Here is a 27,680-nt window from a genome sequence, read left to right on the forward strand (position 1 = left end):
GAGACACGCTTTTTCTTTCTTGCCTCACGTTTCACTATAAAAAAGCATTCGGTTTTCTCGAAAGTTTCATGTCTCGACCCCTTATGTTTCAAGTTTCTAGATATTCGATTTGTGAGCCTAAACAGAATTCTGTGGATCAACATTTTTGAATATCTTCTCTAATCTTATTTTAATTCTCTGTTTAAAAAAAAGGAACAAAATGGCGGCAATAAATTTTTGCTTGCGTCAGCACATTTTCCGGACGTCATCGGAAGCTTAAAAATTGTTAAAAATGCCACTATCTGCTTAAAATGTAATTACTTTTGTTCTAGAACGAATTTTTACATTCTGTTTGAAGTTTCTGAAAGCTAAATAAAATTTTTTTAACATATCTTCCGGTTTTCACATGGATCGAATAAAAAATTGCCAAAAATTGTCCGAAAATCCGTTTTTTTTCGACTTTCGGGTAAAATCAGGGTTGAGCAGCAGGGTTGAAAAAAAACAATAGCATTTTAGTAAACGCTGCAACAGTATTGAAAACAGATTCTTCATAACAACATAAATATACGAACAAAACTAAGAAGGTATAACAACACGAAATGAAAATAGAGCATTGATTTTATATGTTTTTCTTACTGTAAAGATTTGTTTACTTGTGGTGAATGACAAGCGATGTACTCATCAAAATGGCGTCATATCAACACAAAAACTTTTTTGCAATGTTTATTGTTTTACGTAAAGTTAAGTTATTGTTAACTCGTTATCAATGATTACTTCAGACAATATTTGAACCAGACATTTGTTTGTGAAATAGATTGTTTTTTTTTTTTTAGGTATTCAAATAGGAAACTATTTAATTTTAGCTGATTTGTCATAAAAGGTCTTTAAGATAGAAGTGACTACACACATGTCAAAAAATTGCAACAACGAACAATTCTTTTTATAGAAATCATTGCACCTCAATTTTCTACATTTTAAAAACATCTATATTGTAATACCCGTATACGTCTGTCTGTCTGTCTGTCTGTCTGCCTGTCACGCAAAATGGTAGCTTAGCTGCGCAATAGCGAGAAGGACGCAATGCGGTATAAAAAGGACGGGCGAACCCGTGGATTCACGGGCTAACGACTAGTATTTTAAGATTAATGCATCAAAACAAAGACACTATAAAAATTAGGAGAAATTTAAATAATCTAAAATCACTTTCTTGTCGTGTAATACATTAGTTCATCTTTTATTGGATACTAGCCCTTTTTCTCTTTTGACATACACATGTACCACGTAAAGAATCACCTACATATACACACCATCCGAATAAATCTGCTTGCATCACTACCGCACGTAGTGTAGTGGGTTTGCCCACGGCCTCCAGTTTTCGGGACCACGGAACGCATCCTGCTCACTAACAGGCAGTGTGCTAGTGATGTCCAAATTAGCTCTGCTTTAATAAGGTGCTTTTTCTCATTCTTTCAATCATATGTATGTCATAGCATTTTTAACAGTTTTAACTACTGGCCGATTTTTACAACAATTTTTGAAGAATTACTTTGAGCAACATTTTGATTCTTGAAAAATTAAAAACAAAAAACAGAAACAATTCTTATCAAAATAGTGTGTTTTCTTTTATAAAATATCAACCTTGTCCACAGGACTTTTTATTTTTTTTTTAAATTGGCCAGGTCCTGTCCCAATGTCAAAAACCTAAAAAGTCCTTGGCACAAGGTTCTCTATAATATGTGTACATGTTAAAGATTTCGAATTATGATAGTCTCATCAATCCACTCTCGGTTCTATTTTTTTCGCGCAACCTTCGCCAAAACATTTTTGTAACAAAAATATGGTATGAGACGGGAGAGATAGCTAGATCATATCCCAAAATATCATAGGGCAAATGTTTACTAATCAAAAAAAATTGATTGGAAAAAAATCTTACATCTTGGAAGCATATCTGGGTTGTTTTTTATTTTTCTTTATATATAGATCTGATTAGAAATACCACTTCAAAGACTAAACGTGTTGTGCGGTGGAGGAAGTCTGCTTTCGTAAGACAAGAACAGTTGATTTGTGAATTATAAAAAATTAAAATCAAGATTTTTGATTTACTGATACAAGGGATCCATTTTTTGAAGTTTTTCTTGGCTTTGTACGTCTTTGTTGGTTATGTACGGTAAAATAAATGCTTAAAATAAGAACAACGTTAAATACCTAAATGACCTAAATTTGCTGCTTATAAAAAACAAGTAAACATTTTTATTTGTAAATATCTCGGTAGTTAGAGCCTTTTACACATGATAAACAAATAATGTTCGTCATATAGTCTTCAAAAGAAACAACTTCCCTTTATGATTCGTGTCTTTTCAAGAATAGTTGACACGACATCACTTGGCGAGTTCCGGCAAGAAATGGGATGAGTAGAATACAGTATCTAGAAGAAGCCGGCGCGAATCTTCAGCGGATTAAAATGAAAAATAATTTCAACAGTGAAGAAAGGGAAAGAAATATTTTGGAACCCGAGTTTTACTTTTCCGGGTCAGTTATTTTCGACTTTTGTTTTTTCCCTCTCACCGGCATGCGAAGGAGAAACACACGTAATGAGTATTTGTTGCGACTGAAGGAAGAACTCACATGAATGCGTGTCTGAAAGTTTCATAGCATCAATTTTATCAACACCTAACTGTTCCCTCATATAAAAAAATCAATATAGCAGGGTATTGCTCTTTAATGTACAGAATTAGTTGGCAATGCCTAAATATTTCAACTTTTTTGTCCCTATTTGTACATCTGACGGTGTGAAGCACAGCACTAGTGAGAGATAAAGCCCTTGCGACGAAAAAGTGAAAAAAATATGCGAATGAATGTAGTCTAAAAGGTTATTTTATCCTGGACAGCGAGTAAATCGTGATAGTAATTTTTTTCATTGAAGATACTTATTTTCTGTAAGAATAGCTATGTTACCTATGCTCTTTTCTGTGTATGACAAGTGATTTCATGTAACAGAAAACCTCAAATAATGTTGTCCTAAAATGAAAATGTTGTTCCTACTCTTCATTGTCGTATAAAAAAGATCGATCTTACGTTGAATTTAGTTGTTAGAAAATACATGCAGGACGACACTGGACTCTTTTCGTATTTTAGACTTCGCTCATGATACTGAACTAAGACACAAGTTACATCTTAAGAAAGTCAGAAAACATGACAATGACTTTAAATTTGTGCATAAAAAGTCCAGTAAGGTGGAAAGTTGCTAAAAAAATCTCAAGAATATTGCCTAAGTTCTTCAAGATGCAAGTTATAAATGGATAAACTTCTACGACTACACGACACCCTTAAGCCTCTAACGTATGCCACCCCTCTTATTTACTAGAGTTTTATTGCGTTGTAGGGTGTACCCAATAGATAGGGTAAAACGGGGGCGTAAGTTGTAGCAAGGATTACATAACTAGATTAGCAGCTTCCGGCTTAAACGACTCTTCGTTTATGAAGCATAAATCAAACTATAAAAAGTCAACTATAATTTCTTTGACTCGTCACGCTAATAATAACAAGAAGTAAACAATCCGTCACGCCGGATATACATAACGGTGTCGGGATGTTTGTCAGTAAAAACGTATAGTATTTAAGCCGCAAAAAATCCACGTTATCGTCTTTATAATCGTGGTCGTGAATTTTGGTGTGAAGGTTGAAAGTATTGGATTATCAGCGTGACAAGATATTTATCATGACTCCTGAATCAGTTGAAAATATTTCATCAAGATTTCTCATCATATAGTGAAATTGGTGAGTTTGTAGATGTTTTTCTATTTAATTTAGAGAGAATACGTTGGCATTAGCCTGATAATTTTCTTACTTGTCAGTGGTCTGTGAAGTTTCTCACTTAAGCTCTCTTTTTGTCATTAAAACCCCACAGTCAATTTTGACATTTTAGAATCTCGATTTTTCTTTAATTCGCCTTTTTATCCATGCTTTTTGGTTTCCTAGCAGACAAATATAACAGACATAATAGCTTTAACAGATCGAGTTGAGAATTCCATCTTATAGAGCTCATTTCTATATATGTTCAAATTACAAACTTTACTTAATATGAAAGATACTATGGGAACCACTCTCTGAACGATTCACATAACTCCCCCGATCTCTAACTAACTCCTATTCTTTTGTTTTTCTTTATGAAAGACTATATAGGAAAGTAAACAAAGAAAGTAATACAGTCTGGCAAGACTGATTCAAGAGTTTTACTAACTCCAATAGAAATGTGAAGAACTTGGGAACCACTTACAAAAGTTTCTCATGACGCCCTCACAACATGAGATAACTCCTTGCCTCTTAATTGGTTTGTTTACTAAGAATTTGTAATCTGACGTTTCCTTAATAGTTAGTCTGGAACACAGACCTTAAGTTTGCACAGGAAAAGATAACTCGTGGATATGAGATAAGCGCCATAGTCTTAAGCGCTTATCTTTTTAAAGCTATGATGGCGATTGGGGGAAGTTTGTTTATTTGTGTGTTTAGTTTGTTTGTGATTTCATTCAGATTGTTAAATCGCAAATAAAAATGATAACAAAAAGACAGAATAATGTTTTTCTTAAATTATCAATCATTTATATATAACTACGTCTTTCAAAAAAAATTACTTGGAAAATATTTAAAAAAATGGTCAAATATTATATATGAAATGAAAGTTAAAAAAAATGAATTATTTGGTGACGGCTTCAATTAATATATTCATTCTTTGAGTAATTGTTAATTCTACTAAATCATAGACAAATTACATAGATAGAGAAAAAGAAAATGTTTGTTATGAATTATCGTTTCTTGGCAAGCTCCATCTGTAAATTTGCAAAGCATGATGTTAATTGTTTTATAATTAGTTAACAACGCGACTTTACAATCAACGCGTGGCAGAATGTGACCTTTGTCGCGACAAGCTGCTGTGTCTTTTAAAAAAACAAAGAATTGAATGATTACACAAAATTGAATGATTACAAAATGGGCTTTATTCCATTAAAAAAATTATATAAGAGATAACCAAGTTACTTTTAGAACTATATTAGGGTTATTTTTCTCAACTCAAAAATGATAATCAAAATCTCAATGAAAAAAGGAAGGATATAAGAACATGTAAAGTTAAATTTGGATTGGTTTAAAAATAGGTTTATTACAAATTAGCACTCGCTTTGGACAATGCGATACTCCTGCTATTTAGAGATCTATAAATACCTCAAACTTGGAAGAAAACAAACCCATGACTGACACAAAATATGAATCAACACTTTGTTTTTGTTTTCTTCTTGATTTTACCATTCGCATGTCAAGAAAAGGCCTGGTAACAAGATAGTCCGTATGTTTGTTTACCTTGCCTTGATGAGTAAGAAAATGCAAAAGTAGAAACAAACCCACTTGTGACGTCATCTATTTTGAGTATAATCAAGTCTACAGACAGACGAGAGATGTGACTAATACTTATCAAGTGCTTATTGCAGCCGGAAGAAATAAGGGAGGAGAGAGAAGGGAGAAGAGCTACATTCGAGTAAATGTTTCTAAAGTCTGATATTTGTTACATGAATGAATCAACGTCTGCCTCATTAACCGCATAATTTGTAAATAAACCACATAATTAGCATATAATTAGGCGGCCTCAGAATTACCATGATAGAAAAAAAGCAAGCTGTTACATATATAATCAAACAATCTTCTAACTGCCCCCATATTTAATTATACGCAATTAAGTAAATAAACACACCTAACTACCAAACCTCTCAATCAACACTACGCGCTGTGTCATTGTAAGGATTGAGTGCTAAGTTGAGTGTTATATTGTTAAAAAATATTTTTTGGTGGTGTTCTAAAATAAACATATGATTTCATGTAACGGATATTGACAGATGGAGATTTCAATGACTTTTAATTGCCCTATTGTTCATTTCCTTCAGCTGTATAAGAACCAATAGATAATTTTGAAACGGGTATTTCAGCAACACAAGCGAAGACGCAAGGTAATTCTTCTTCTACTTTATCCTGTGATAACTTAAAGGGTTACGAAACGGGTGTTTGTTGTCGGTTTTAGTGGTGTGCAGGAAATAATACCAAGGCGATGATGGCACATCTACTGTTATGTGTGGCGCCTTCTATTGGCTATTGTATGACTTTAACAGATATTCATGATATTAATTAACCTTCATACAATAATCATCAATTTTTCAAATTTTTTTACCAGTATTTTTATTAGTATTCTTTTTTAATGTCAATAGTTGGTATGGAAGCTATTTTAGCCTTCAAACTCTTTCTTTTTGATCAGAGAAGGCTTTATTTTTGTACGAATCTTTGAAGAAGATAAATTTCTGTTTACGTATATTTTAATTGAATGCAACCCCGTCCCAGACTACCAAATCATAGACAAGGTAATTGGAGAATCTGATTGACTAACAGCGAGAATATACCACTTTGACAACTGTACTGATTTAAGGCAACGCTGACAGTGAGTTTCTTCGGATTAGTACATATGATGCAAAGTCATTTTTGGCAGCCTTGGTTGGAACTGGCATTGTGACTATTTTTAGAAATTGTCAGCTTTAGTAGTATCGATCACACGAGCAACTTTGTTTTCATTTTTTTTTTTTGCTTACTTAACATTTCAAGAATATTTAGTGCTCTTTACATCTTTTACATAAAGTGTCTACCGTGTGTGCACAGTCGGAAGCAAGTTTAAGACTTCCTTGAATTTGATCGTGTAAACTGTGACTTCGGTGTAAGCTTTTGAAAGCTGTTGACGTTAACTCCCTGGCGTGTATATATTCTTATATTTCTCTTTTAATTCCCTTTGAATGATTTTTGTAATGAACCGCCATGTGTTGAAATTAAAAACTTTTAGGAAGGAAATTGAGCAAAAAAAAAATAAAAATCTTCGTAGACGGAACATAAACGTTATGTATACACCATAACTTATAAATTTTGATTTCTCATACCCACATCTCTTTGTGCTATCCCTACTTTGACTGTAAAGAATTTTCCATCACTTAAGAAGGCTAAACATCTGATTACATAATACCTAATGCCTTAATAAAAGTATACCGAAATTTTATAACGTTAATTAAAATATCAATCATCATATTACGAGCTACTTAACCGCAACGGATGGTATGAAATCACGTGGTCAGATTATCAAACGAAGGGCAATTGAATGCTTAAACCGGAAGTGCTTACAAAAAGTAAAAATAAGTAATTATATAAATGTGCCTCGTTTTGAAATGATTTTTTACCTCAGCCGTAAATATAACTGCTTTTACACTTGAGTGTAAATGTCTAGTCTAATAACTCTACTTGTTATTTTCAAGAGCTCTTGTATTCGGCGTTTATATAAACATATCACTTCAATTTGCATGCAATATATACTTGTAACTTTTGGATTACATTGTTTATGTTTACAACCGTTAACCTTGTTGCCGACTTAAACCTTATTGACGTACGTCAACGTGGCTTAATGCCGACTGAAGTAATACTAACGTACGTCAACTTGACTTAATGCGGACTGAAAAAATATTGACATACATCAACGTGTCATGGTGACGTCATTGTGTTATACTACGTGCTGCCCCATACTATGCTTCACTGCAGTCATTTTTCTTCTGTTATTTTCATGCATTGAATAAAAATAACTAGGACATAATTATGTGTAGCACATGATTTAGCTTGCCTCCCAGCCTTTGACTTCTTAAGCACGCTGGTGAAGACAGGATCTTTCTCCATTTGTAATATATATTTAAGTTAACAGCAATTCTTGTATAGTATCTCTGCGAATAAGCGAGGCACATAACCCCACCTAAAGCTTTCAAAGCACATTTGTTTAAAGTATTTTAAGTGCAGAAACTTAAGCAAGTTCCGCGATTTTTGGAAAAATTTGCGAAAGTTTATGAACGCAAAAATGTTTTTCTTAGTTCGCAAAAGTATTTGAATATGGGAAAATATATGAGAAAAAATCCAGGTGAAGAACGGTCTATCAAAAGAATACATTTTTAAGCTCAATCCTTAAAACTAAAAAGTTTAACTTTTGATGATTTGAGAAATTTTATTCCCCTTAATTTTTTTCAAAAAACATCTATTTGCAAAGGTTTTTGTCCGCGAAAATTGGGATATCAAATTTAACCACGTTAGCCTTGATTATAAAGAAGCGAATAAGCACACTGGTTATATATTAAAGTAAAGAATTTGGAAGACTTCTGCTGATAATAAATTTTTGACAAATAATAAAAATAGATTTTTTTTGTGTTACTTTTTCACCAGGTTGTAAACAAACTGGTTTGTTTATCCGGAAGTATGTCTTTTTGTCTTTGTGAGTTAGTATAAGTCTATTGGCGTTTCTTAAAAAGTGTTTTAGTAAACGAGTCGCTGTTGTTATTGAATTATACGAATAAACAATGCATTTTCTGGTTAAGGTAAATCTTTATTTGGGTACTGCAACCAGTGGTATGCGTTTAATTTGCTTATTGCTAAAAAAAAGCATGTGGAAAGCTTGCTTGTTTATGGCGGATTATTGCCGCCGAAAGTTCTTATTCGTTCCCAGACCTAATTGCATCAGCGTTTTGCTTTCTGACATATTCAGTTCTCTTACCAAGGTGCGAAAGTCGAGTTTAGAGGAAAACTTTGTTTTGTTTTCATAATTGGTTCGGTTGTAATGATTGTAGAAATAACATCACACCTACTTCAAGAAATAATCAAAAATAAAAACAGTTATGTTTTATCGATCATCTTTCCGGAAACCAGTTGAATCCGAAAATATGAAATTTCATATCCGGATAACAAGATGAATATCCGAGGTGTAAGTAAAATTAAAGGAAAACGTACAAATTAAATTTACTCTCACCCACAAATAAGTAAGTAAGTAAGTAACAGGAAGTTTTAACGTCCTTGGGTATTCCATCAACGGTTGGCTCTTCCTCCCCTCCCGACTGTAACTATGTTACATTGCCGCCAGAGATACGTAAAGCATTGCTCTAACTTGCTTGCCTGCCACACAAGCCGGTTAGCGGTCAGTGTCCTCAAGGCTTTAATATATCAGAATTACCGAATACAACCTCGTCCCAAGCCCCTTTTTTAACAAAATTACTGAAAAGCAAAGCTCTGCAATCGTGGTTGCTTAGTTTAAACTTCTCCTTTTTTCAAAATATTACGGGAATACAGGATGTTAGAAAATTTCTGTTATAGCTAATATAACCTCACGCGCCAGTGAATTTTTTAAAATCTTAAAAACAAAATAATGACAATCCATGTACATATAGCTTTTTGTTTTAAACATATTCTTTCTATTCATTACATGAACTCAATGTCTCGCCATTTTATCGGGGAACACCCCGCAGAGTTGAATGGATACACAAAAAGATCTAATCATATTTATTTAATACACGATCATTTCACACTATCAGACTGTGTAACTTTGCAATATATATTAACACTTTTCAACCACTTATTTTATAAATACCATAACGGTGCCCTTTTAACTATTTTTTCCGTTTGTTCATAAAAACCTTATTTATTTTCACAGGCTTGACAATTAAACCAAAACACGAAGAAAAAAAAATGCTTTTTTTAAACCCGAACTGAATTTAAAGAAATATTTCAGTCACGGTATATTTTTCTACAATTTTGATGTTTACATATCGAAGTCAAACGAGATCATAGCACACAATGTAGAGAAGTTTTTGAGATATACTCCAAGAGTGAAAGGATTAAATTATATAAGGTCTCTTGTAGGTTTATTGGTATATTTGGATTTAAAAGTTTTCGACATCGCCCGGATATTATTACGTCTTTTTAAGTTACTCGGATAAACAAAAGTCTTTGTATCACAGAATGTTAGACAAATCAAAAACTTAGACATACTGTTGTGCAAAGTTTGGATAGTCAATATTTAAGATAATTTTTTTTCTTCATTCAAAACAAACTATGTAGCTAAAAATGTCCGCGCAGTGTATTATTATGGATCATAACACCCGTTTATGTTAGTTTACCATAGGCAGGTCTCATTCCGCTTGTTGCCGTATCAGGGGGTTATATTAATGTTATGCTAATATTTATGCAATTCTTATGCTTCTTGTTTTTCTATCACAATAGGTTGACGTGTGATTGGTTGTTTGCAGAATTCAAGGGGTGTTCCTAGGAGATCTGGAAGAAATCTTATTAACAGTGAAATATACATCTTGTCGATTGCTGCTCTGTTAACAACGTTACGGCGAGTGAAGAGGAGATTTTTGAACAACTCAAATTTCCTGCCTTCGTCGTAAAGCGCATATTGATAAGAAAAAAATATAATTACGCATATTCAGCGTTGTTATGCAGTATACCTCAAGTTGTGGTTACAATGGTACTATTTCATGGATATAAGTGGCGCGTGTAGAAGGTGTTTTTTTTGAACGAACGATATTATATATATACCGTTATGCGCGATAATATATCACGAGTTTATTTTATCATGACTTTATCCAAAGAAAAGTTTGTTCGAGCCTTACTGATACTGTTGTTACAACATATGATATGCTGGCAATTAATAGGTATGTTCATAGAAAGTTATATTAGAAATGTTGATTGCTTAAGCTTCATAAATTATCAACAATCGGCGTTCTCGGTTGCGTTAGTTCTATAACTAAAAGAGAGTTATATTAATATCATTTTATTGCAAGGATTCTGGAAAAATGAATCTCTGTTAGACATTTTACGAGGTCAGAATTCTCTCTTGTAGATAAACAAATTTTAATTCGATAATTGTTTATCTAAATGATTAAACAAATAAACAAATAATCATTTCATTTTTAGATACATCTGCTGCAAATGACGGCTTTAAAAAAATTACCGTTATACCTAACGAACTTTCATGTGAGCAGTTCATCAAACGAACGCTACTTCTAAATAGCGATATATGTTCGAGAGAAAATTACACGAACTCGAGTAAAGAGGGAAACAATAATAATAGTAATAAACTTAATAATAAATTTAGAACTAGATTTTATGAAATTAAATCACCCTACAGAGACTTTTACATATTACTAAATGAATTCAATCACGAGTTCTTGGCACCGAATTTTCAAATCGACGAGAGGTTCGGCGATCTCTATCAACAAACCACAACCGACGAAGAAGAAAGACATTGTTTTTATAAAGGACGGGTCATCACCGATGTCTCTTCCAGTGTAACTTTGAATATTTGTGGGGGATTGGTAAGTAAGTTGGAAGACTTTTAGAACATAATCTACTCGACACCATTACTTATAACCCAATTAACTCGACACTAGTACTTAGGAGGTGTAAATAAGCACGCAGAAGCTAAGAGCTCTGTGTACGAGTTTGTAAATTTGATTGCAGCTTCTATTCAAGACAGTTACAGGACTTTTCTGCGAGATACAACAGCGTTGTTTAAATAGCGGATAACATAAACAAAGACAAGTTTGGAAGCATTTAAATATCACGTAATATCACAAATACACAACTTTCAGTGTTAATTTAAACACTAGCTTACGTTATTAAAAAAATAATAGGCTACCTGTTCTCTTTTTTAACTTATACATAAATAGATGGGAAACAAGTAAATTTATCAGGAATGAGGGTTTAAAAAAGTATCATAGTCAAGCTATGTATTGTATCGTTGTCACTCATATCAAATTGAATCAAAGTGTGCATCAATGCTACTGAGTTTTCTTTCTTTCTTTCTTTCTTTCTTTCTTTCTTTCTTTCTTTCTTTCTTTCTTTCTTTCTTTCTTTCTTTCTTTCTTTCTTTCTTTCTTTCTTTCTTTCTTTCTTTCTTTCTTTCTTTCTTTCTTTCTTTCTTTCTTTCTTTCTTTCTTTCTTTCTTTCTTTCTTTCTTTCTTTCTTTCTTTCTTTCTTTCTTTCTTTCTTTCTTTCTTTCTTTCTTTCTTTCTTTCTTTCTTTCTTTCTTTCTTTCTTTCTTTCTTTCTTTCTTTCTTTCTTTCTTTCTTTCTTTCTTTCTTTCTTTCTTTCTTTCTTTATTTCTTTCTTTCTTTCTTCTTTCTTTCTTTCTTTCTTTCTTTCTTTCTTTCTTTCTTTCTTTCTTTCTTTCTTTCTTTCTTTCTTTCTTTCTTTCTTTCTTTCTTTCTTTCTTTCTTTCTTTCTTTCTTTCTTTCTTTCTTTCTTTCTTTATTTCTTTCTTTATTTCTTTCTTTCTTTCTTTCTTTCTTTCTTTCTTTATTTCTTTCTTTCTTTCTTTCTTTCTTTCTTTCTTTCTTTCTTTCTTTCTTTATTTCTTTATTTTTAATTTGTTTATTTATTGTATCTTATTTTATTTATAGCAAGGCAGAATCGGAACGACAACGGGTGATTATTTTATAACACCTACTAAAGTCAGTATATCCGATGCGGTCGAACATATCTTATACATTCCGGATGAAAAATTGACATCTGCGCGCAAACATTCTTCGAGTTGCGGTAGCACAGGTAAAAAACAAATTGAGTTATATTTCTCACCTCGTTCTATGTTTTTTAGAGGAAATGTTTCTGTTTTGGGGGGGTTTTCCCCGGTATTCCGGGGGTTAAGAAATACTTTTGTTTATGTATTTGCAATTAATTTAAAAGAAATTTAACATAATACTACTTTGGAGACTTGAAATGTTAAAAACAGAAAATCGGTCTTTTTTCTGCAGAAAAGAATATAAAAACAAGACCAATCGAGACAATTAGTAAACAAACATGGTAGCCTTCGCACGTGGATTATGTTGAAAGGATATTTTTTATCTGAAATTTGGTCTTTGTACAGAGAAAGAAATTTTTATTAAGCAAAACGTACGTAGCTAGCTAGTTCCTGTTATTTTTTATTAACTAGTTTATTAAAAAAAAAACAAAAGTTTTTTCTAAGATTTGGTTATTTTTTAATGACTACCTAATAAACCTCCTTAGAACTGTAAAAGCACCCAGATATGCTTTAAAAAGGTGCTGGAAAGTAACCGGAAAACTAGTCATAACTACGTTAATTAAGTTGTGACTTTTATGTAAATGGCCTGAATAATTTGGAAGACAGATAATTTTTTCCTTAGATAAAATACCCTAGAGTGAATTTGATCCATATAGTGTGTTTACATAGTATAACTTGCTAGTTGCTTTGGCTGACAATATATAAATATATCTAGATGTTTATAAAAACCAGCCTCAGAAAATAATCCATAATTTCGAGTTTACGTTTGGAAAATCTGGCAACTTACAATTAGTGCCCATAACCTCTCGACAAAGAAGGGCATTGTCTGTAAGGAGATATATTGAAACAATGGTAGTTGCTGATGAGTCGATGTATATACATTATGGTAAAAAAGAAGTAGAATTACGGCGTTACCTGCTATCTATAATGGCTATCGTAAGTTTTTTATTTGTCCCTATTTATTTATTTGCAGCTTAACTAAGCGCTTATTAGCCAAAATAGACTTCAATACCCTGCTAGTTATGAGCAGTACATTTACTTAGCAGTTTTCCCTGAGTGTATAAATTATAAAAATAGACCGCTATGCAGATATGTGAACTTACCAGCATCGAGTGGGTGACACCCGTAATCACAGTATCCTCACCCAACTAAAAAGTTATAGATAGAATCACCCACATCCAGTAATTTACCTGTTTCAGAATAATATATGGTTGAAAGTACGATTAGAAAGTTTAAAGTCATTTATAACGCAGAAATATATTTCATTGCTTAGTTACTTTGCGATTTTGAGGAAGTTTCAAACTGTTTCAAATAGAATAATGTTTTCATTGCGCACACAAAATTGAAAACAGATTACGAAATATTTCAATGGCGGCTATTAGTGATAAAGAACAATGAAGAGAGGTATTTTCCACCAATCTAGAAGTCTCAAATTCGTAATTTTTCTCGATTTTAAGTGATACACCCGCAAAGCATATCAGTAGAGTTGGCATCTCTACCTATGTAAGACGAGCCTTTGTGAGTTACATATTTTAAACATGATAAAGCTGAATATTTTAAATTTAATAAATAAATTTTTACCTTAATCTTGTAAAATTAGTTTTTTTCAACAATCTGGGTGAAAAGAATTCCAAAATACCTCTACAGTAGTGTCTGTCAGTGTATACATAAATATTTCAAATATGCTATGTTTTGAAAGTTATATTTTAGGTAACCAACATTATGAAAGATAGTTCTATTGGTAATTCTTTAGATGTATCAGTTATTAAACTTGTTATATTAAAGAAAAACCCGGTAATTTTCTTTGTTTATTTTATTTCTTGTGTTTCATAATTTATCAATATTACCTATATGCTAATATTTTGCTTATCTAATTTTTTGCAAAAACATTTTAGCCAAGTTTAAAGGTAACATCTAATGCAGCAAGGTCATTAAAAAGGTTTTGCAAGTGGCAAAAAAGAGAAAATAAGCCCAACGATGATAACCCAGAACACCATGATGCTGCAATCCTGTTAACACATAAAGATTTGTGCTCTTCTTCTGGCAAATGTGATACTCTTGGTCTTGCTGATCTTGGCAGTGTTTGTGATCCAATTCGTAGCTGTGCAATTGTAGAAGATAATGGTTTGAGTGTTGCATTCACAATTGCTCATGAACTAGGTCATCTGCTAAATGCTCCACATGATGGAAACAGCAAACATTGCACTGATAGTAACATTCATATTATGACACCCACTTTTAGCATTAATGCAAAGACATGGACATGGTCTAAATGCAGTCGAAAACATATTACAAATTTTTTGGAGTCATCTCAGGCTCGTTGCTTACTTGATAAACCTTCGCCGCAGTTTGAACATCCTTTGCCTCGTAAATTGCCAGGGCAAATGTTTTCCAGAAATGAGCAATGTCAGCTTATATTTGGTAAAAAATCGTATATTTGCCCGTTTATGGTAAGTCATACTTTGTATATTTTACTTTATATACTTCTAAAAAGAAATATGTAAAAGCAATATTATATATAATTTATTTTTTTTATATTTTCCTAATCCCCATTAGTTTTCTTCATGTATTTTCAATATATTTTGGCATCGTCTAAGTCTTTTTTAATAAAAAAGTGAATCATTTTCTATAGAAGTTGTAAAAATAAGGCATTGCCTGAGTTATTTCTAACCTTTTTTAATGTAGCCTTTAAAACTACCCATTTGGATATTTCTGGATTCATGCTGTTATTCTTTATTTTGCCTTTTCTTAAAAGGACCAGGGTGGTGCTTTCAGTATAGTTTCTAGTTTTAAGTAGTGTTCTTATTATTATAAGAAAGTGGTGATATTGTTAGTATTTAAGGTAATTTAAGGAAAGAAGTGTTTGCAAAAGACACTTTTGAGCTTCAGCTTAACTGCAAATTTCTCGTATTTGCGAAAAAAAACTTTCACAGTTTTAGGACATTAGAGTTTTTTGCAGGAAAAAATTTTGATGGTTCTACAATATTTTCTATCTCTTTCTGATTAGTTTTTATACATTTTGTCTTATAGCAGCAACATTTTTATAGGCTAAATCTAATTAGCACATTTTGCAGGAAAAACATTTGAGGATCACAATTGACGTGACTTTTTGCAGAAATAAACCTAAAAACCTCAACAGCTTCTTCTGCAAATACTTTCTTCCCTTAAACTAATATAGTCATTTTATCACGTCATTATTATATGATCTTCCTTTGTAGAGATGTCGCCAGATTTCATGTGTACATGTAACGAGAGGAAGGAAGTCGTGTCAAACAAATAGTATGCCATGGCAAGATGGGACACCTTGCTCAACAAATTCGGTATGAAAAAATGTAAATAAAGTAATACGCATTAATTGTTGGGGAAGGGGAGAGGTTTCTATATTTAAAATTCATTTTTGATTTTAATATATCTTTTAGTTATGCATTTTTATGCATGACATTACTTGTACAAATACCTACACTGTCTGAGAATAGCATTGTCGCTACTGCTATTATGCTCACTATGTATTATGTTTGATGGTTTTTGTATATATATATATATATATTTATAGTGGTGCATAAAAGGTGTCTGTGAAAAGAAGAAAAAGATGAACCCAGTTCATGGGAACTGGGGGAGTTGGGGACAATTTAGTAAATGTTCCAGACCATGTGGTGGAGGAATAAAAGTAGCAACTAGAGAATGCAATAACCCAAAACCTAAATACGGTGGTAACTACTGTATTGGACAAAGACATGATTATAAATCTTGCAATACTATGAAATGTTCAGATGAGAAAATGTCATTTCGCGCTAAACAATGTAGAGCGTTTAATGGTAAAGATCTTGGAATACAAGGAATACATGCAAATACAAAATGGGTTCCAAGATATGGTGAGGTTGCAAAAGAGGATCATTGTAAATTGTTTTGTCATGTACAAGGTTATGGAATATACTACCAACTTGCTTCAAAAGTAATTGATGGGACAAAATGTGAAAAGGGATCCAATGATATATGTGTTGATGGGGAATGTAAGGTAATAATTTAATTTTGTGTAATGTTATATATAGCAAGGATTAAGATAACTACTAAAAGATATAACATGAGAATGAAACACGATTTTATATTACATTTGACTCCATATTAAAACAGTAGGTCATATATCATATTGAAAAAAGAGCTCCCAAAAATAATTTTAAAATTTTATCTATTTATTATTGTTTTCAATTGTTTTATTGTATTCCCTCATTTTCATTTTTGTTTCTGATGTAAGGGAGGATTCCACTGGCTGAATAATTCCGTTTGTAGATTTTAAAATCTGACTATACAGCAGCCTATATTTTTTATATGTTTATACTTGCTAATCTAATCCAACATATGACTAACGAATTTGTGCAAATTCAGAAATTTAAGCCTACCAGGGTATAGGCTTGAATTTTTGAATTTGCACAAATTTATCAGTTGAATTAGTAATGACATGCATATATTATTGACAATGCTAATGTTATCTCTTTACAGCCTGCAGGTTGTGATAATATTTTGGGTTCGAAGGCAAAATTAGATAGTTGTGGAGTATGCAATGGAGATAATTCGACATGTCGAACTTATGCTGGTTATAAAAACAGCACAAGTGCAGGTTAGTTGAAATATACAACATTTATTATATAGGAAAATCTTTTGACTTAAAGTATCAGTGAAATCCTTAGCATTTCTAGAGGTAGCGTTGACATTAGGTAATAAGGACATACTTGCTGCAGAGAAATTTAACTAAAACATATACAGAGCATTTACGTAAACCTCTTGCCAGCAGAAAACGGATGTTAAGCTGAAATCCTAGCATCCAATGAAACAGAGTATCAACATGTGAAGAACAACTGAATTCTTAGTTATTCCTGTTATAATTAAGTATTAAGTCAAAGTATTTTATCAGTGGAGTATTTTCATTTTTTAAATACTAGGCTACAATTTTGTTGTGCATGTACCAAGAGGAGCAAGTCAGTTAAAAGTGGTACAGATATCAGATTCTGGAAAGCACGATTCTGTATTTTTAGGTAAGGAGTTTAAATTATACAAATATCCTCGAAAAAATGCATATGTTAAGAAGTTTCTTATATCATGCCATGTATCCTTTTAACTAATATGAATGTGTGTGAGTTCTTTACAACGTGGTCTTATTACTAGAAATAAATTCGATGTAAGATTGAAACATAAAACAATTCTTGCTATGTTATTGAGGTGTTATAACACCCTTCGTTAAAAAAAGATTTGAAATGACTATTTCTCCTGAACAAATGACTAAGTCAACACATAAACACAAAGAAGGAAAATGTCCATACTTAAATAGCATTAAAAACCACTAAAATACAATAAGATATTCTCGAGCTGAGCAATTTTTTAGACCTTTTTATGGTTTTACTTCCGTGGCCTCCTGTTTGTCGTTTTGTCAAACAGTCTTAAAAAGATCAACAAAGCACAAATTATTTCTTCTCTGCAGTTTAATCTTTAGTTTTAAATTTTAATATTTATTTGTTTGTCATCAGCTATTAGTAGAAAAACAGGAAATAAGTCCAGCATTTATAACTCGCAGTCACTCATTGTTTTGCAAGATTGAAAATGCATTGATCACACAACGGATGACATAACCTTGCCAACCGTTTTAAACTTTTTATTCAAGTTTTACCCATAGAATTGTGTGTTTTCGCATGATCCTATGTAAACAGTGACCCCATTTGATCCTACCTATCTATCACAATGTATTATGATTCAATGACTAAACTATTTGTTTTTCTGTGATATGTTTGTTAAACAGAGCCTATGGATCCCTTTTGACGGAAAATTTTGTTGTTATAAAATCATGAATATTTATTTTATGTATTATCTTTGTCATTCAAGATTATTTTCACTTCTGTTTGTATAGAGATTTTACAGTTTATTGTGTCTTATTTTGACAAAAAAAACATTTTTATAAAAAAAGTCATATAATACTTTCTTGAATATCAATTTTGGATAATTCAAAAATTTCCAGGGATAGTTATTTAGAAACTTAAAGTTTCCTTTTCTGCCTACAAATAAACAATTGAGTATCTTCAGGGTTTTTGCATCTTAACACATATTCTACATGGTATCAACAAATGTCAACTTTGTTTTATTTAATAATCTGGGAAACGTTGTGCCATTACTCTATAAATTTCCCAACATGATTCGAAGTGGTGTTTAAGGCAATAGGTTTATCAGAGAATTTTTTTAACCTTGGTACATTCTTGGTATTACTATTAAAACCTGTTTTTAATTTACTCCAAAAAAACCATGGGCAAGAAAATTAACAAGATTCCATCTTGAATTATGAAGGTTATGTCTTTCCACAAAATTAAATTTTATAACTTTTTTAATTGTTTTTTTTGATTTCATAAATTTTGATACTTTCTGTGGTTACCAAAACATATCTTAGGAAAGTTGAGAAGCTCCTATTCCTGAAAAAAACTTTAAAGTGTTTTTTTGGAAAATCTAACGTTATTTACTATGAATTAATCTTCCATAGGTTAGCAATTGTTTCTTATAAATATTTTTGTTACTAAAAAACAAATGTAATCTAAAGATAATAGTATAAGTCCTGTGGAAATAATTTCTATAGTCCCCTGTAAGAAAATAACCTCTCAACATTTTTTTTTTCAATTTTAAGCTCTACTTGACAATCGACGGAAAAATATTTTTAATGGTAATTGGATAGTATCCCTTGGTAGAGGACGGTATCAATCATATGGTACAACAGTGTTTTATTCTGGTCCCAATGAAGTGAAAGAAACAATAGATGTTCCAGGATTCTTAAAAACACCATTAGAAATCCATGTATGTATGTTTGGTAGAATAAATAAGCTTACGTTTTGTAGCCAAAATGTGTTATAATTGTTAAGTTATTCAAACAACCGTCAACTGCTTAGCTGGCCTATTGTTTCAAATCATCCATTTTTCAGAACGAACTTGCAGAAATAATAGTTTTCCTATTTTAGGCATTAAGCATTGTCCCAAGCAATTCTTCCAACATACGTTATTCATACAAATATCCTATTCGTGGAAAGCAGAAGTACAAATGGATGCTGAGCAAAAAATGGAGTTCTTGTTTTCCCGTCTGTCAAGGTAAGTGATCCAATCAATCCTAATTCAACATTTCAGAATATGAATCTCTTATATATTTTCCTTTTTTAATGTATACTTTAGCACTCCCTTGTGTTAAATACTGTTTTCTTCTCTATAATAATATCCGTCGTCTGTCTGTTTGTCTGTCTGTTCCGGAAGCACATAATGTGATATATAAAGGACAACCCTGTGGATTTTTCCACAGATTGACGGCTAGTCTTTGATAATACACGATTTAAAAACAGTACTGTATGCATTGTTATGTTCTTTATTCAAACGCTACTGTTGAGAAATATTTTTTGTGTTTGATACAATTTATATAATTTATACTAAGTAGATGAAGAAGGACAATGTAAGATGATACCACAGCAATTTTTTATCATATTGTCATGTTTGTAGTTACTGAGCTACCATTACTGATGTTCAATTTATAATCGTTCAACCACGCTTCATCTTATAGGCTATCAGATTCGCGAGTATGAATGCCATCGTGAAATTGACTCACAGATTGTATCTCACACCAAATGTTCTGGCAGAAGACCACAAGGAAAACATCGAGTTTGCAATCAACATTGTACATTGACGTAAGCTATTTTCACATGCAGTGAATAAATACTTGGTAGAAATTCTGCCAAATGATCCAATTAGAATCCTAATAATTTTTCTGCTATAAGACAAATTTACAAAACAATGCTTAAATTTTGCGAAAGTACCGAATAGCAAAAAAAAAAGAAAATTCTGCAAACACTTTTTTTCCAATAAATGTCTCGACAGCATTGTTGACTCTTACAGCTTTTTAAAAAACGTTGCGCATATGGAGTTAATTTCCTCCAGATGCGTAACGTCTCTGTAACCCTGTATCACACGAGCGTCTTTTATATCTCATTTGCATGTTTGTCCGTATTTGTTTATTTATTCATGATGTTTAGTTGGAAAGTATCAAAAGAGGAATGTATGCCGATAAACACTTGTGGAAATGGTGTTCAGGATCAAACAGTTCTTTGTGTGAAACACAGTAAGACTGGTACTGTCAAACAACTATCGCATCATGAGTGTCACAAAGCAAAAATAGGGAAAATGCCACCAAGGGAAATTCCATGTTTTTCTCCATGCACCAGAGTTCGATGGGTTTACACCTCATGGAGTAAGGTAAGTTGTGTTGCATTTTTTTAAATGGCTCTCAAGATCATTTGAACTTTGAATGGTCTTTAAATATTCAGATATACTTTAAAGTATGTGTTAATCTCTCACCACATATAGAACAAAGAGAGTATATTTGCCCAAACTTTCACTGTCTAAACAAAATTTCGAAATTTAAATATTATGTTCCTGTAATAGGTCTTTTAAATTTATGTCAGCGTTATTATGTCTCCGATTTTAAAGAGACTTTAATGATGAAAGTAAAAACAATTATTTGCCCAAAATATGTACAGAAATGTGGTCAAAATTTGATGTCACATTTTTAATTACCCTAAATATATAATTTCAGTTGTACCACAGTTGTACGTTGTATATGAATGTCATAACTTATTTATAGAACGTTTCCTCTTCTCTTGACTAGTGTAACCAAAGTTGTGATGGTGGCACACAGAACCGCACTGCATTGTGTATTGACCAAAAAACCAACTCCACATTAAAAGATAAAAAATGTAAACACACAGATAGAGCAATTTTGGTGAAGTCGTGTAACACACACACATGTCCAAAGTGGCACACTGGTGCTTGGACTGGGGTGGTAAGTTGTTTTCAGCATGCAATACCTTTCTTCAAGGGGATACAAGCTACAAAAAATGTTTCTTTTAAAGACACCAAATGGCAAAAGGTTTTAAGCTAACAAAAACTTTTTGTGTATAAGGCACCAAGTGGATGTTCTTGTATAATGCATTGTGTATCTGATCTACATATGCCAAAATGTACAAATTGAAATTTATTTGATTTCTACTAAAACGCACTCAGTTCAAACGCCTCCGTCTCCTAAAATATTTTGAAGTTTCTTCCCTTCTTAAAATTTGCAATTGTCATGGTGATAAATATGTAACTTACAAGATTTTTATCGTTGCTAACGTATCTTTTCTTAGTGCTCAGTGACGTGTGGCCGGGGATATGTAGAAAGACTGGTCTACTGCGTGGTTGCAGGAAAACGAGTCAGTGACAAAAAGTGCAAGGAAGTGAAAAAACCTGGCCAAACAAGACCTTGTCTCATGAGCCCATGCGCAACATGGAAAGCAAGGGCGTGGTCAAGGGTATGTAACTTTGATATGTAAAAGGTTTTTAGTAAAAACGAGAAAGAGAATTTTTTTTTTACTTTATTTTTCCACTTTGTTACTTTTTTTCTACTCCCCTGCTCTGACGAGAGACTATTTTTAATTTTTTACACACAGAGAACTGATTCTACAGCGCTTTGATATCCGTTGTAATGCGTATTTTCCCTATATAAACACCAGGCTTCGTTTAAGTTAAAGATACTTTTTAACCTTAATTCCTTACCTTTACGTACTTCGTATCGATGTAACTGTATGTAAGTCTTAACCTATTTATTCTTTGGTTGCAGTGTTCAAAGTCATGCGGAGGAGGGTATCAAATTCGGGAAGTGTATTGCGAAACTGGTGCGGGTGAGAACGTCCCTGACGATGAATGCAATATTAAGGACAAGCCTGACAATCGAAGAAAATGTTTCGAGAAAGCATGTCAGCTCAATGTCAAGCTTGTATTTAAGAATCCTAAAGAGACGAATGTCCTCACACGTGTCAGATGGATGGCGGAAACCTGGGGAGAGGTAGGGGTGATGGTATTTTATTTTAATCTCCAATATTAAGGTAAAAATATAAATAGAATGTTTTTAGTCGCCCTAATCATTTATTAGAAATCAATATATAGGTCAGTGCTTTTAGCTTATAGTAAGAATCACGAATTTAAGAGGTTGGTCTTGGAGTTTGAATATAGTGCCATAGGCTGGCGCAAAAAAAACTGGCCTTAACTTTAAACCAGTGTAATACCACCTGTGCAAAATGGACTACCGTTGACTTAAGTGTACCTTTATATATTTTACAGTGCTCAAAATCTTGCGGCAAAGGAATTCGGGAACGTGTTGTTGCATGCATGTCTAACAATGGGATCCTCAAAGAATCAAAATGTAGCGCATCCAGAAAGCCTGTTACAAAAGAATTCTGCAACGTCTTCTCGTGTCCTTTCTGGAGACACGGGGCATGGAGTAAAGTACGTTTATTTATTTTTTGTGTGGAAGTAATAGATAAATAAATGGAGACAAACCAAACCAAGCACAAACAATCAAGCTAAATTTCATTTTTTGATTCAATTGTCAGGAACAACTCATCTATAAACGCTAACAAAAGCTTCTACTTGTTTCAGTGCACAAAACCTTGCGGTGGTGGTACTCAAACACGATTAGTGCTGTGTGGTTACAACGGAACTATAGTGACAGACGAATGGTGCGTATTAGATGGGAAGCCAAAAGAAAGACGATACTGTAATCTAATTGATTGTAAGCCTACTGGCGATTCCTCTATTATGGTGATTTCACCTGTGTCGACTGGCTGGAGAGCTGGGGAATGGTCTAAAGTATGTTCACTTTTTTCATTGTTAGGAATTAATCTGATAAAAGCAATGCAAACACACAATTCGCGGTCTCTTAGGAAAATTAAGGTAAGGATTTTACAAAAGATGCGAATAAAAGGATAGGAGGTTAACCACTTATGCTTTAATTTTAGGCAATTTGTATTGTTTGTTATTGTTATTATTATTATTATTATTTATTGTTATTGTTAAAATACTATATAGCTCTGCAGATAAGACTCCTAATTGTAAAAGGGTACGAAAAAAGGTGTCACTTTGTTAGTCGGGTAATTTTGAAGTTACTCTTTAGTGTTCTGCATCTTGTGGTGTCGGCGTGAAGAAAAGACGTGTTCGTTGCATCAGCGAAGAAAAGAATTGTCCGGTTGTTTTTAAACCAAAAGAAATCCTTACCTGCAACAGCGGAACATGTCCCGGATGGAATTATGGGCAGTGGACGCCGGTAGGTGTAATAATGTTATTTTTTTCCTCACGTCCTCGCAGAAAGCGTGGAGTAAAGCATGGCTTGTATATTTACGTGATTACAACTCACTTTGTCTTTAATATCTAGTGTTATGCTGACGAGGAATGTGGCAAAGGTTGGCAAGCCCGACTTGTAGTATGTCAAATGGATAATGGTAGTATTTTACCCAACAATGCTTGCCATTTTCGATATAAACCTGTAAATAATAAAACCTGCGAGTTAGAACCGTGCAAGAGAAATGCAGTTTGGTCTACAACACCATGGCAACCTGTAAGTGAGGTTGAATTTGTTGAAGTTAGTTGATTGTGAAATCTTATTATTTCCATAAAAAATATAAATAAAGTTTCTTGCTTTATTTTAGTGTAATGTGCCGTGTGGAGTTGGAGAACAATTTCGTTATATATCTTGTGAAGACCGTAAACAAAAGAGACTTCCCGACTCGGATTGTCTCGCATACGAAAAAAGACCAGTACAAAGAAAAACTTGTAGACGTTCACTGTGTCCTAAATGGGTTGCTGGAGACTGGGGCGAGGTTTGTAGATATGTGTATTTTTTAGGGAGGGAAAATTGTTTGTATGCCCCTTATGTTTACTAAAACGAAAACTGCAAATGAAATTCAGCGCCGAAAAATTATTTATTTCATACTTTAGTGTGACACTTTGTGCTACCACCGTCGTACTGTTCGATGCATGCGTGGTCAAGAGTACCTCAATGACAATCAATGCAAAGTCGACCTAAAACCCCTCGAAGAAAAGGAGTGCTCGAATGAAAATTGTGTTCGTTTGCCAACATTTAAATGGAGACCAGGTCAGTGGTCACCGTGTAGTTCCACATGTGGCTATTCGTTGCGTTCAAGAAGAGTGATTTGTATTAACGAAAGAGAACTTGCTGTGCACGAATCGCATTGTACTGAGGAGAAGCCAAAGCATATCGAGCAATGTTTTGAAGGACCTTGTCCTCCAAAATGGGTTAGCAGACCATGGTCAGAGGTAAAATCATACATCATTTACTGTACTGCACCTCAAATAGAGTTAGTATCCACTTTTCTGATAGGAGGTTTAAGAATATTTGTGACGATTTGCTTTGTAAGAGGTTTCGTAAAAAACGAGAATCGAATTTAAAACTTTAATGCATATGATATTGAATGTCTGATTAATGTTTACACTAGATGATTATTGAAAGGCTGTTAAAAATACTAACTGGCGTTGTTTTTTATATTTTAAACGAAAAAGATTTCCTAAATCATCTTTATGTTTTTGTATACTTACTGTTTTTGTATACTTACTCAAAATTTAGGATGTTGAAATAGAGGATAAGTAAACACCGTAAAAATCGCCAGAATAATCTTCCTTATATACATACGCCCACTACGCCCACTAGCGTATCAGACAACTAAAGGAATTATTTCGAGTTAGATGGACTCAGGGCTTAACTGTCGCGTTTAAAGTATCATAAAAGTAAAAAATCTATTTTCAGTGTTCAGTGACTTGTGGAAATGGTGTCCAATCACGTGACGTTGATTGTGAAGATCCAACTGGTTTAAAAACCAAAGATGAAGCTTGTCGATCAACTGCAAGACCTTCACGTACGCGACCATGTAGTAGAGGACATTGTGGAGATAAATACCGTTGGGTGGCGAGCAGTTGGACGGAAGTAAGGCTAGTCTGCTGTTATTATGAATTTGTTGTGTGCTGTGCGAAAGAAAAACACGCCTGTTCTTTCCTCTGAATATAGAATTCCTTGCACCTTTTCAGCATATTTATGCCAGCGCTTTGGCCTTAAACCTATAGCTCGTTTGTGTAAAGTCAGTCTATGAGGGTTTGGCCGTAAGTTAATTTTTGTCAATTTATGAAAATTAGTTTCTGCAAAAGTTATAGGAAAGCTCACTATATTCTGAAATTTCCCGCAAGGTTATAATTTTTTCCTTTTATTGAGAAACGACCTACACTAAACATTTCGATTTATCTAGGCAGTCTTCGCTTTATCTTCCGTACATAAAAGACCTTGTAAGGTTGCGAAACTTTATTCTTGCGAGATATCAGGACTTTCTAAAATCGTGAAAAATTAATTTTTTTAAAAAATATTGCGAAAATTATTTTTTTAACTCCAATAAATACGCCCAACGAAAGTTACACAAAATAAACGTTATCTCGTTAACGGACTCGTATCAAATTTTACGAACTTTTTGTCCAATTGGCGCCTCAATAAGTAAATGATGTCTAACTATGTGAGATTGACCTAAAAAGCAATGAATAGATTTTTTGTGCAATACGCTATGTGGTCGAATTTTTTACCGACCCTGAATTGAACACCGTTTAAATCTTAGCGGTGGAAAAAAGAAGTTATCACGTATGTCGGGTGTTATGTTTTGATCTGAAATGTTTTGTTTTCCGTTTTAGTGTTCGCGATCATGTGGTGTTGGTGAGATGAGACGTGGTGTGCTGTGTTACAACAGTCACAATGTGACGCAACATCACAGCAAGTGCGTGACCGACGATATGCCACCTAATATGAAAGTATGCAATACACATAATTGCCCGTTTGCGTCATGCCGCGATATTAAAGTCAATCTTAATGTTAAATTCGATGGTGAACAGACCTTACATGTTGGAAATCAGTCACTTATTGTTTACTGCGAAGGCATGCATAGACACAACCCTAAGGAATACATTACTCTTAAAACCGATCCTAAAGAAAATTTTGCTGAAATATACGGAAAAAGATTGACTGATTCAAAGCAGTGTCCCAATGGAGGAGAGCGTCAAAGCCCATGTAAAGATTGTGTTGATTACACAGCATCTGGTGTCACCTTTTTTAAGAAAGTTCGTTTTGATGTTAAAAGAGTGGCCATAGTTCGTAAGTTGCTTTTCATATTGCATCTACTGTAATACATTCTGTTTGGGTATGTTCATATCTACTATGGAGTGTTACTCAAACGAACCTGTATAAAACCTCATTTTCATTTGACTGGATTTTCCCTATAGCGCAAAAACTCACACGCGTTCTTGTTTACGCGTGCGCATCTGGACAAAAATTCTAATTCTAATGTCGATAACTTCATTTTAAATTGTTCTTTTACCTAGCTTACGCTTCTATATATCTAGCCTACGCTTCTATATATCTAGACCTTCTGCAGCCTATTGGCTTCTACATGAGTTTCCGCTGCTTTAAGCACTTCTCCCTCTTGTCGTTATGTAACAATTTATGGAATCTGCCATGTTGTTCATTTTAGCGGAAGATAAAACATTTGCTGATCAATTTGGTCGAAATCCGCCTGGTTTCGCCACAGCTGGTGATTGCTACAGCGGCGCACAATGCCCACAAGGTCGTTTCATGGTCAACCTAGAGGGAACGGGTTTACGTGTAGCAGGGAATGTCAAGTGGACATCAAGAGGATATCATACGTCACAAAAAATCAGGAGATTTAAGGTTAGATTTAGTTTATGCAGCTTTAGTTCAAGATTTGTGTACTTTCATATTTTTCCTTTTTTGCATATTCATTTTTACATTCATTCATTCATTCATTTCTTTTTTTTATTCATTCATTCATTAGTTTATTTATTTATTCATTTATTTATTCATTCAATCCATCATTCGTTCATTCATTCATTCATTCATTCATTCATTCATTCATTCATTCATTCATTCAATTCTTTATTCATTAAACCAGCCATTCAATTAATAATTTATTGAATCATTCAATCCATCATTCGTTCATTCATTCATTCATTCATTCATTCAATCCTTTATTCATTAAATCAGCCATTCAATCAATAATTTATTGAATCATTTAATCCATCATTCGTTCATTTATCCAGTGATTTTTATTTTTTTACTTTTATGTCTTTTAACAATATTTTTAGGAAGGACAAGTGATTGAGGGAAAGTGTGGAGGCTACTGTGGGGTGTGTTCTCCGGATTATTACGACGGACTTAAAGTTGAAATCGTAACTAGGTGACGCTAACCTTAAATAGGTAAGGCTAGTTTTACATTAGGCAAGTAATAGGCTTTCATATATAACCTATGTCGAGATGATGTTGTGAGTTACAGACCTGCGAGCCATGTTTAAATTTAACTTTTTGTTTTTGTTTTAGAAAATACCAATCGACATCGAACTAAAGATT

At 33.1% G+C, this 27,680-nt stretch overlaps 1 protein-coding gene across 2 annotated transcripts; it reads left to right on the forward strand.

Annotated features, from left to right (window-relative positions):
- The first annotated feature begins 3,261 nt into the window (after nt 1-3,261).
- On the forward strand, nt 3,262-27,530 carry LOC130625481 (A disintegrin and metalloproteinase with thrombospondin motifs 9-like). 2 transcript variants are annotated; one of them, XM_057440585.1, is made up of 28 exons: nt 3,262-3,756; nt 10,084-10,520; nt 10,783-11,183; nt 12,270-12,414; nt 13,104-13,324; nt 14,099-14,182; nt 14,284-14,838; nt 15,607-15,708; nt 15,942-16,403; nt 16,886-17,003; nt 17,326-17,418; nt 19,047-19,213; nt 19,375-19,501; nt 19,962-20,085; nt 20,431-20,650; nt 21,063-21,236; nt 21,580-21,744; nt 22,053-22,277; nt 22,553-22,717; nt 22,871-23,080; nt 23,385-23,534; nt 23,643-23,825; nt 23,917-24,087; nt 24,206-24,544; nt 25,032-25,208; nt 25,955-26,411; nt 26,788-26,984; nt 27,419-27,530. In XM_057440585.1, the coding sequence occupies exons 2-28, from the start codon at nt 10,409-10,411 to the stop codon at nt 27,512-27,514; spliced, it is 5,640 nt and encodes a 1,879-aa protein (XP_057296568.1). In that variant the 5' UTR covers nt 3,262-3,756; nt 10,084-10,408; the 3' UTR covers nt 27,515-27,530. The 2 variants fall into 2 exon arrangements, with proteins under 2 accessions (XP_057296568.1, XP_057296569.1); XM_057440586.1 differs by lacking the exons at nt 3,262-3,756; nt 10,084-10,520; nt 10,783-11,183; nt 12,270-12,414 and adding an exon at nt 12,518-12,759.
- Nucleotides 27,531-27,680: the final 150 nt, after the last annotated feature.

Source organism: Hydractinia symbiolongicarpus, chromosome 14 (assembly GCF_029227915.1).
Source record: "Hydractinia symbiolongicarpus strain clone_291-10 chromosome 14, HSymV2.1, whole genome shotgun sequence".
Classification (NCBI taxonomy): domain Eukaryota; kingdom Metazoa; phylum Cnidaria; class Hydrozoa; order Anthoathecata; family Hydractiniidae; genus Hydractinia; species Hydractinia symbiolongicarpus.

Excerpts from the sequence above, each read along its gene's own strand:
- LOC130625481 (XM_057440585.1), top strand. The coding sequence starts at position 10,409 with ATGCGCGATAATATATCACGAGTTTATTTTATCATGACTTTATCCAAA. Across the intron at positions 14,183-14,283 it reads TTATATTAAAGAAAAACCCG|CCAAGTTTAAAGGTAACATC; the intron begins GTAATTTTCTTT and ends AAAACATTTTAG. Across the intron at positions 22,278-22,552 it reads TGGCGGAAACCTGGGGAGAG|TGCTCAAAATCTTGCGGCAA; the intron begins GTAGGGGTGATG and ends TATATTTTACAG.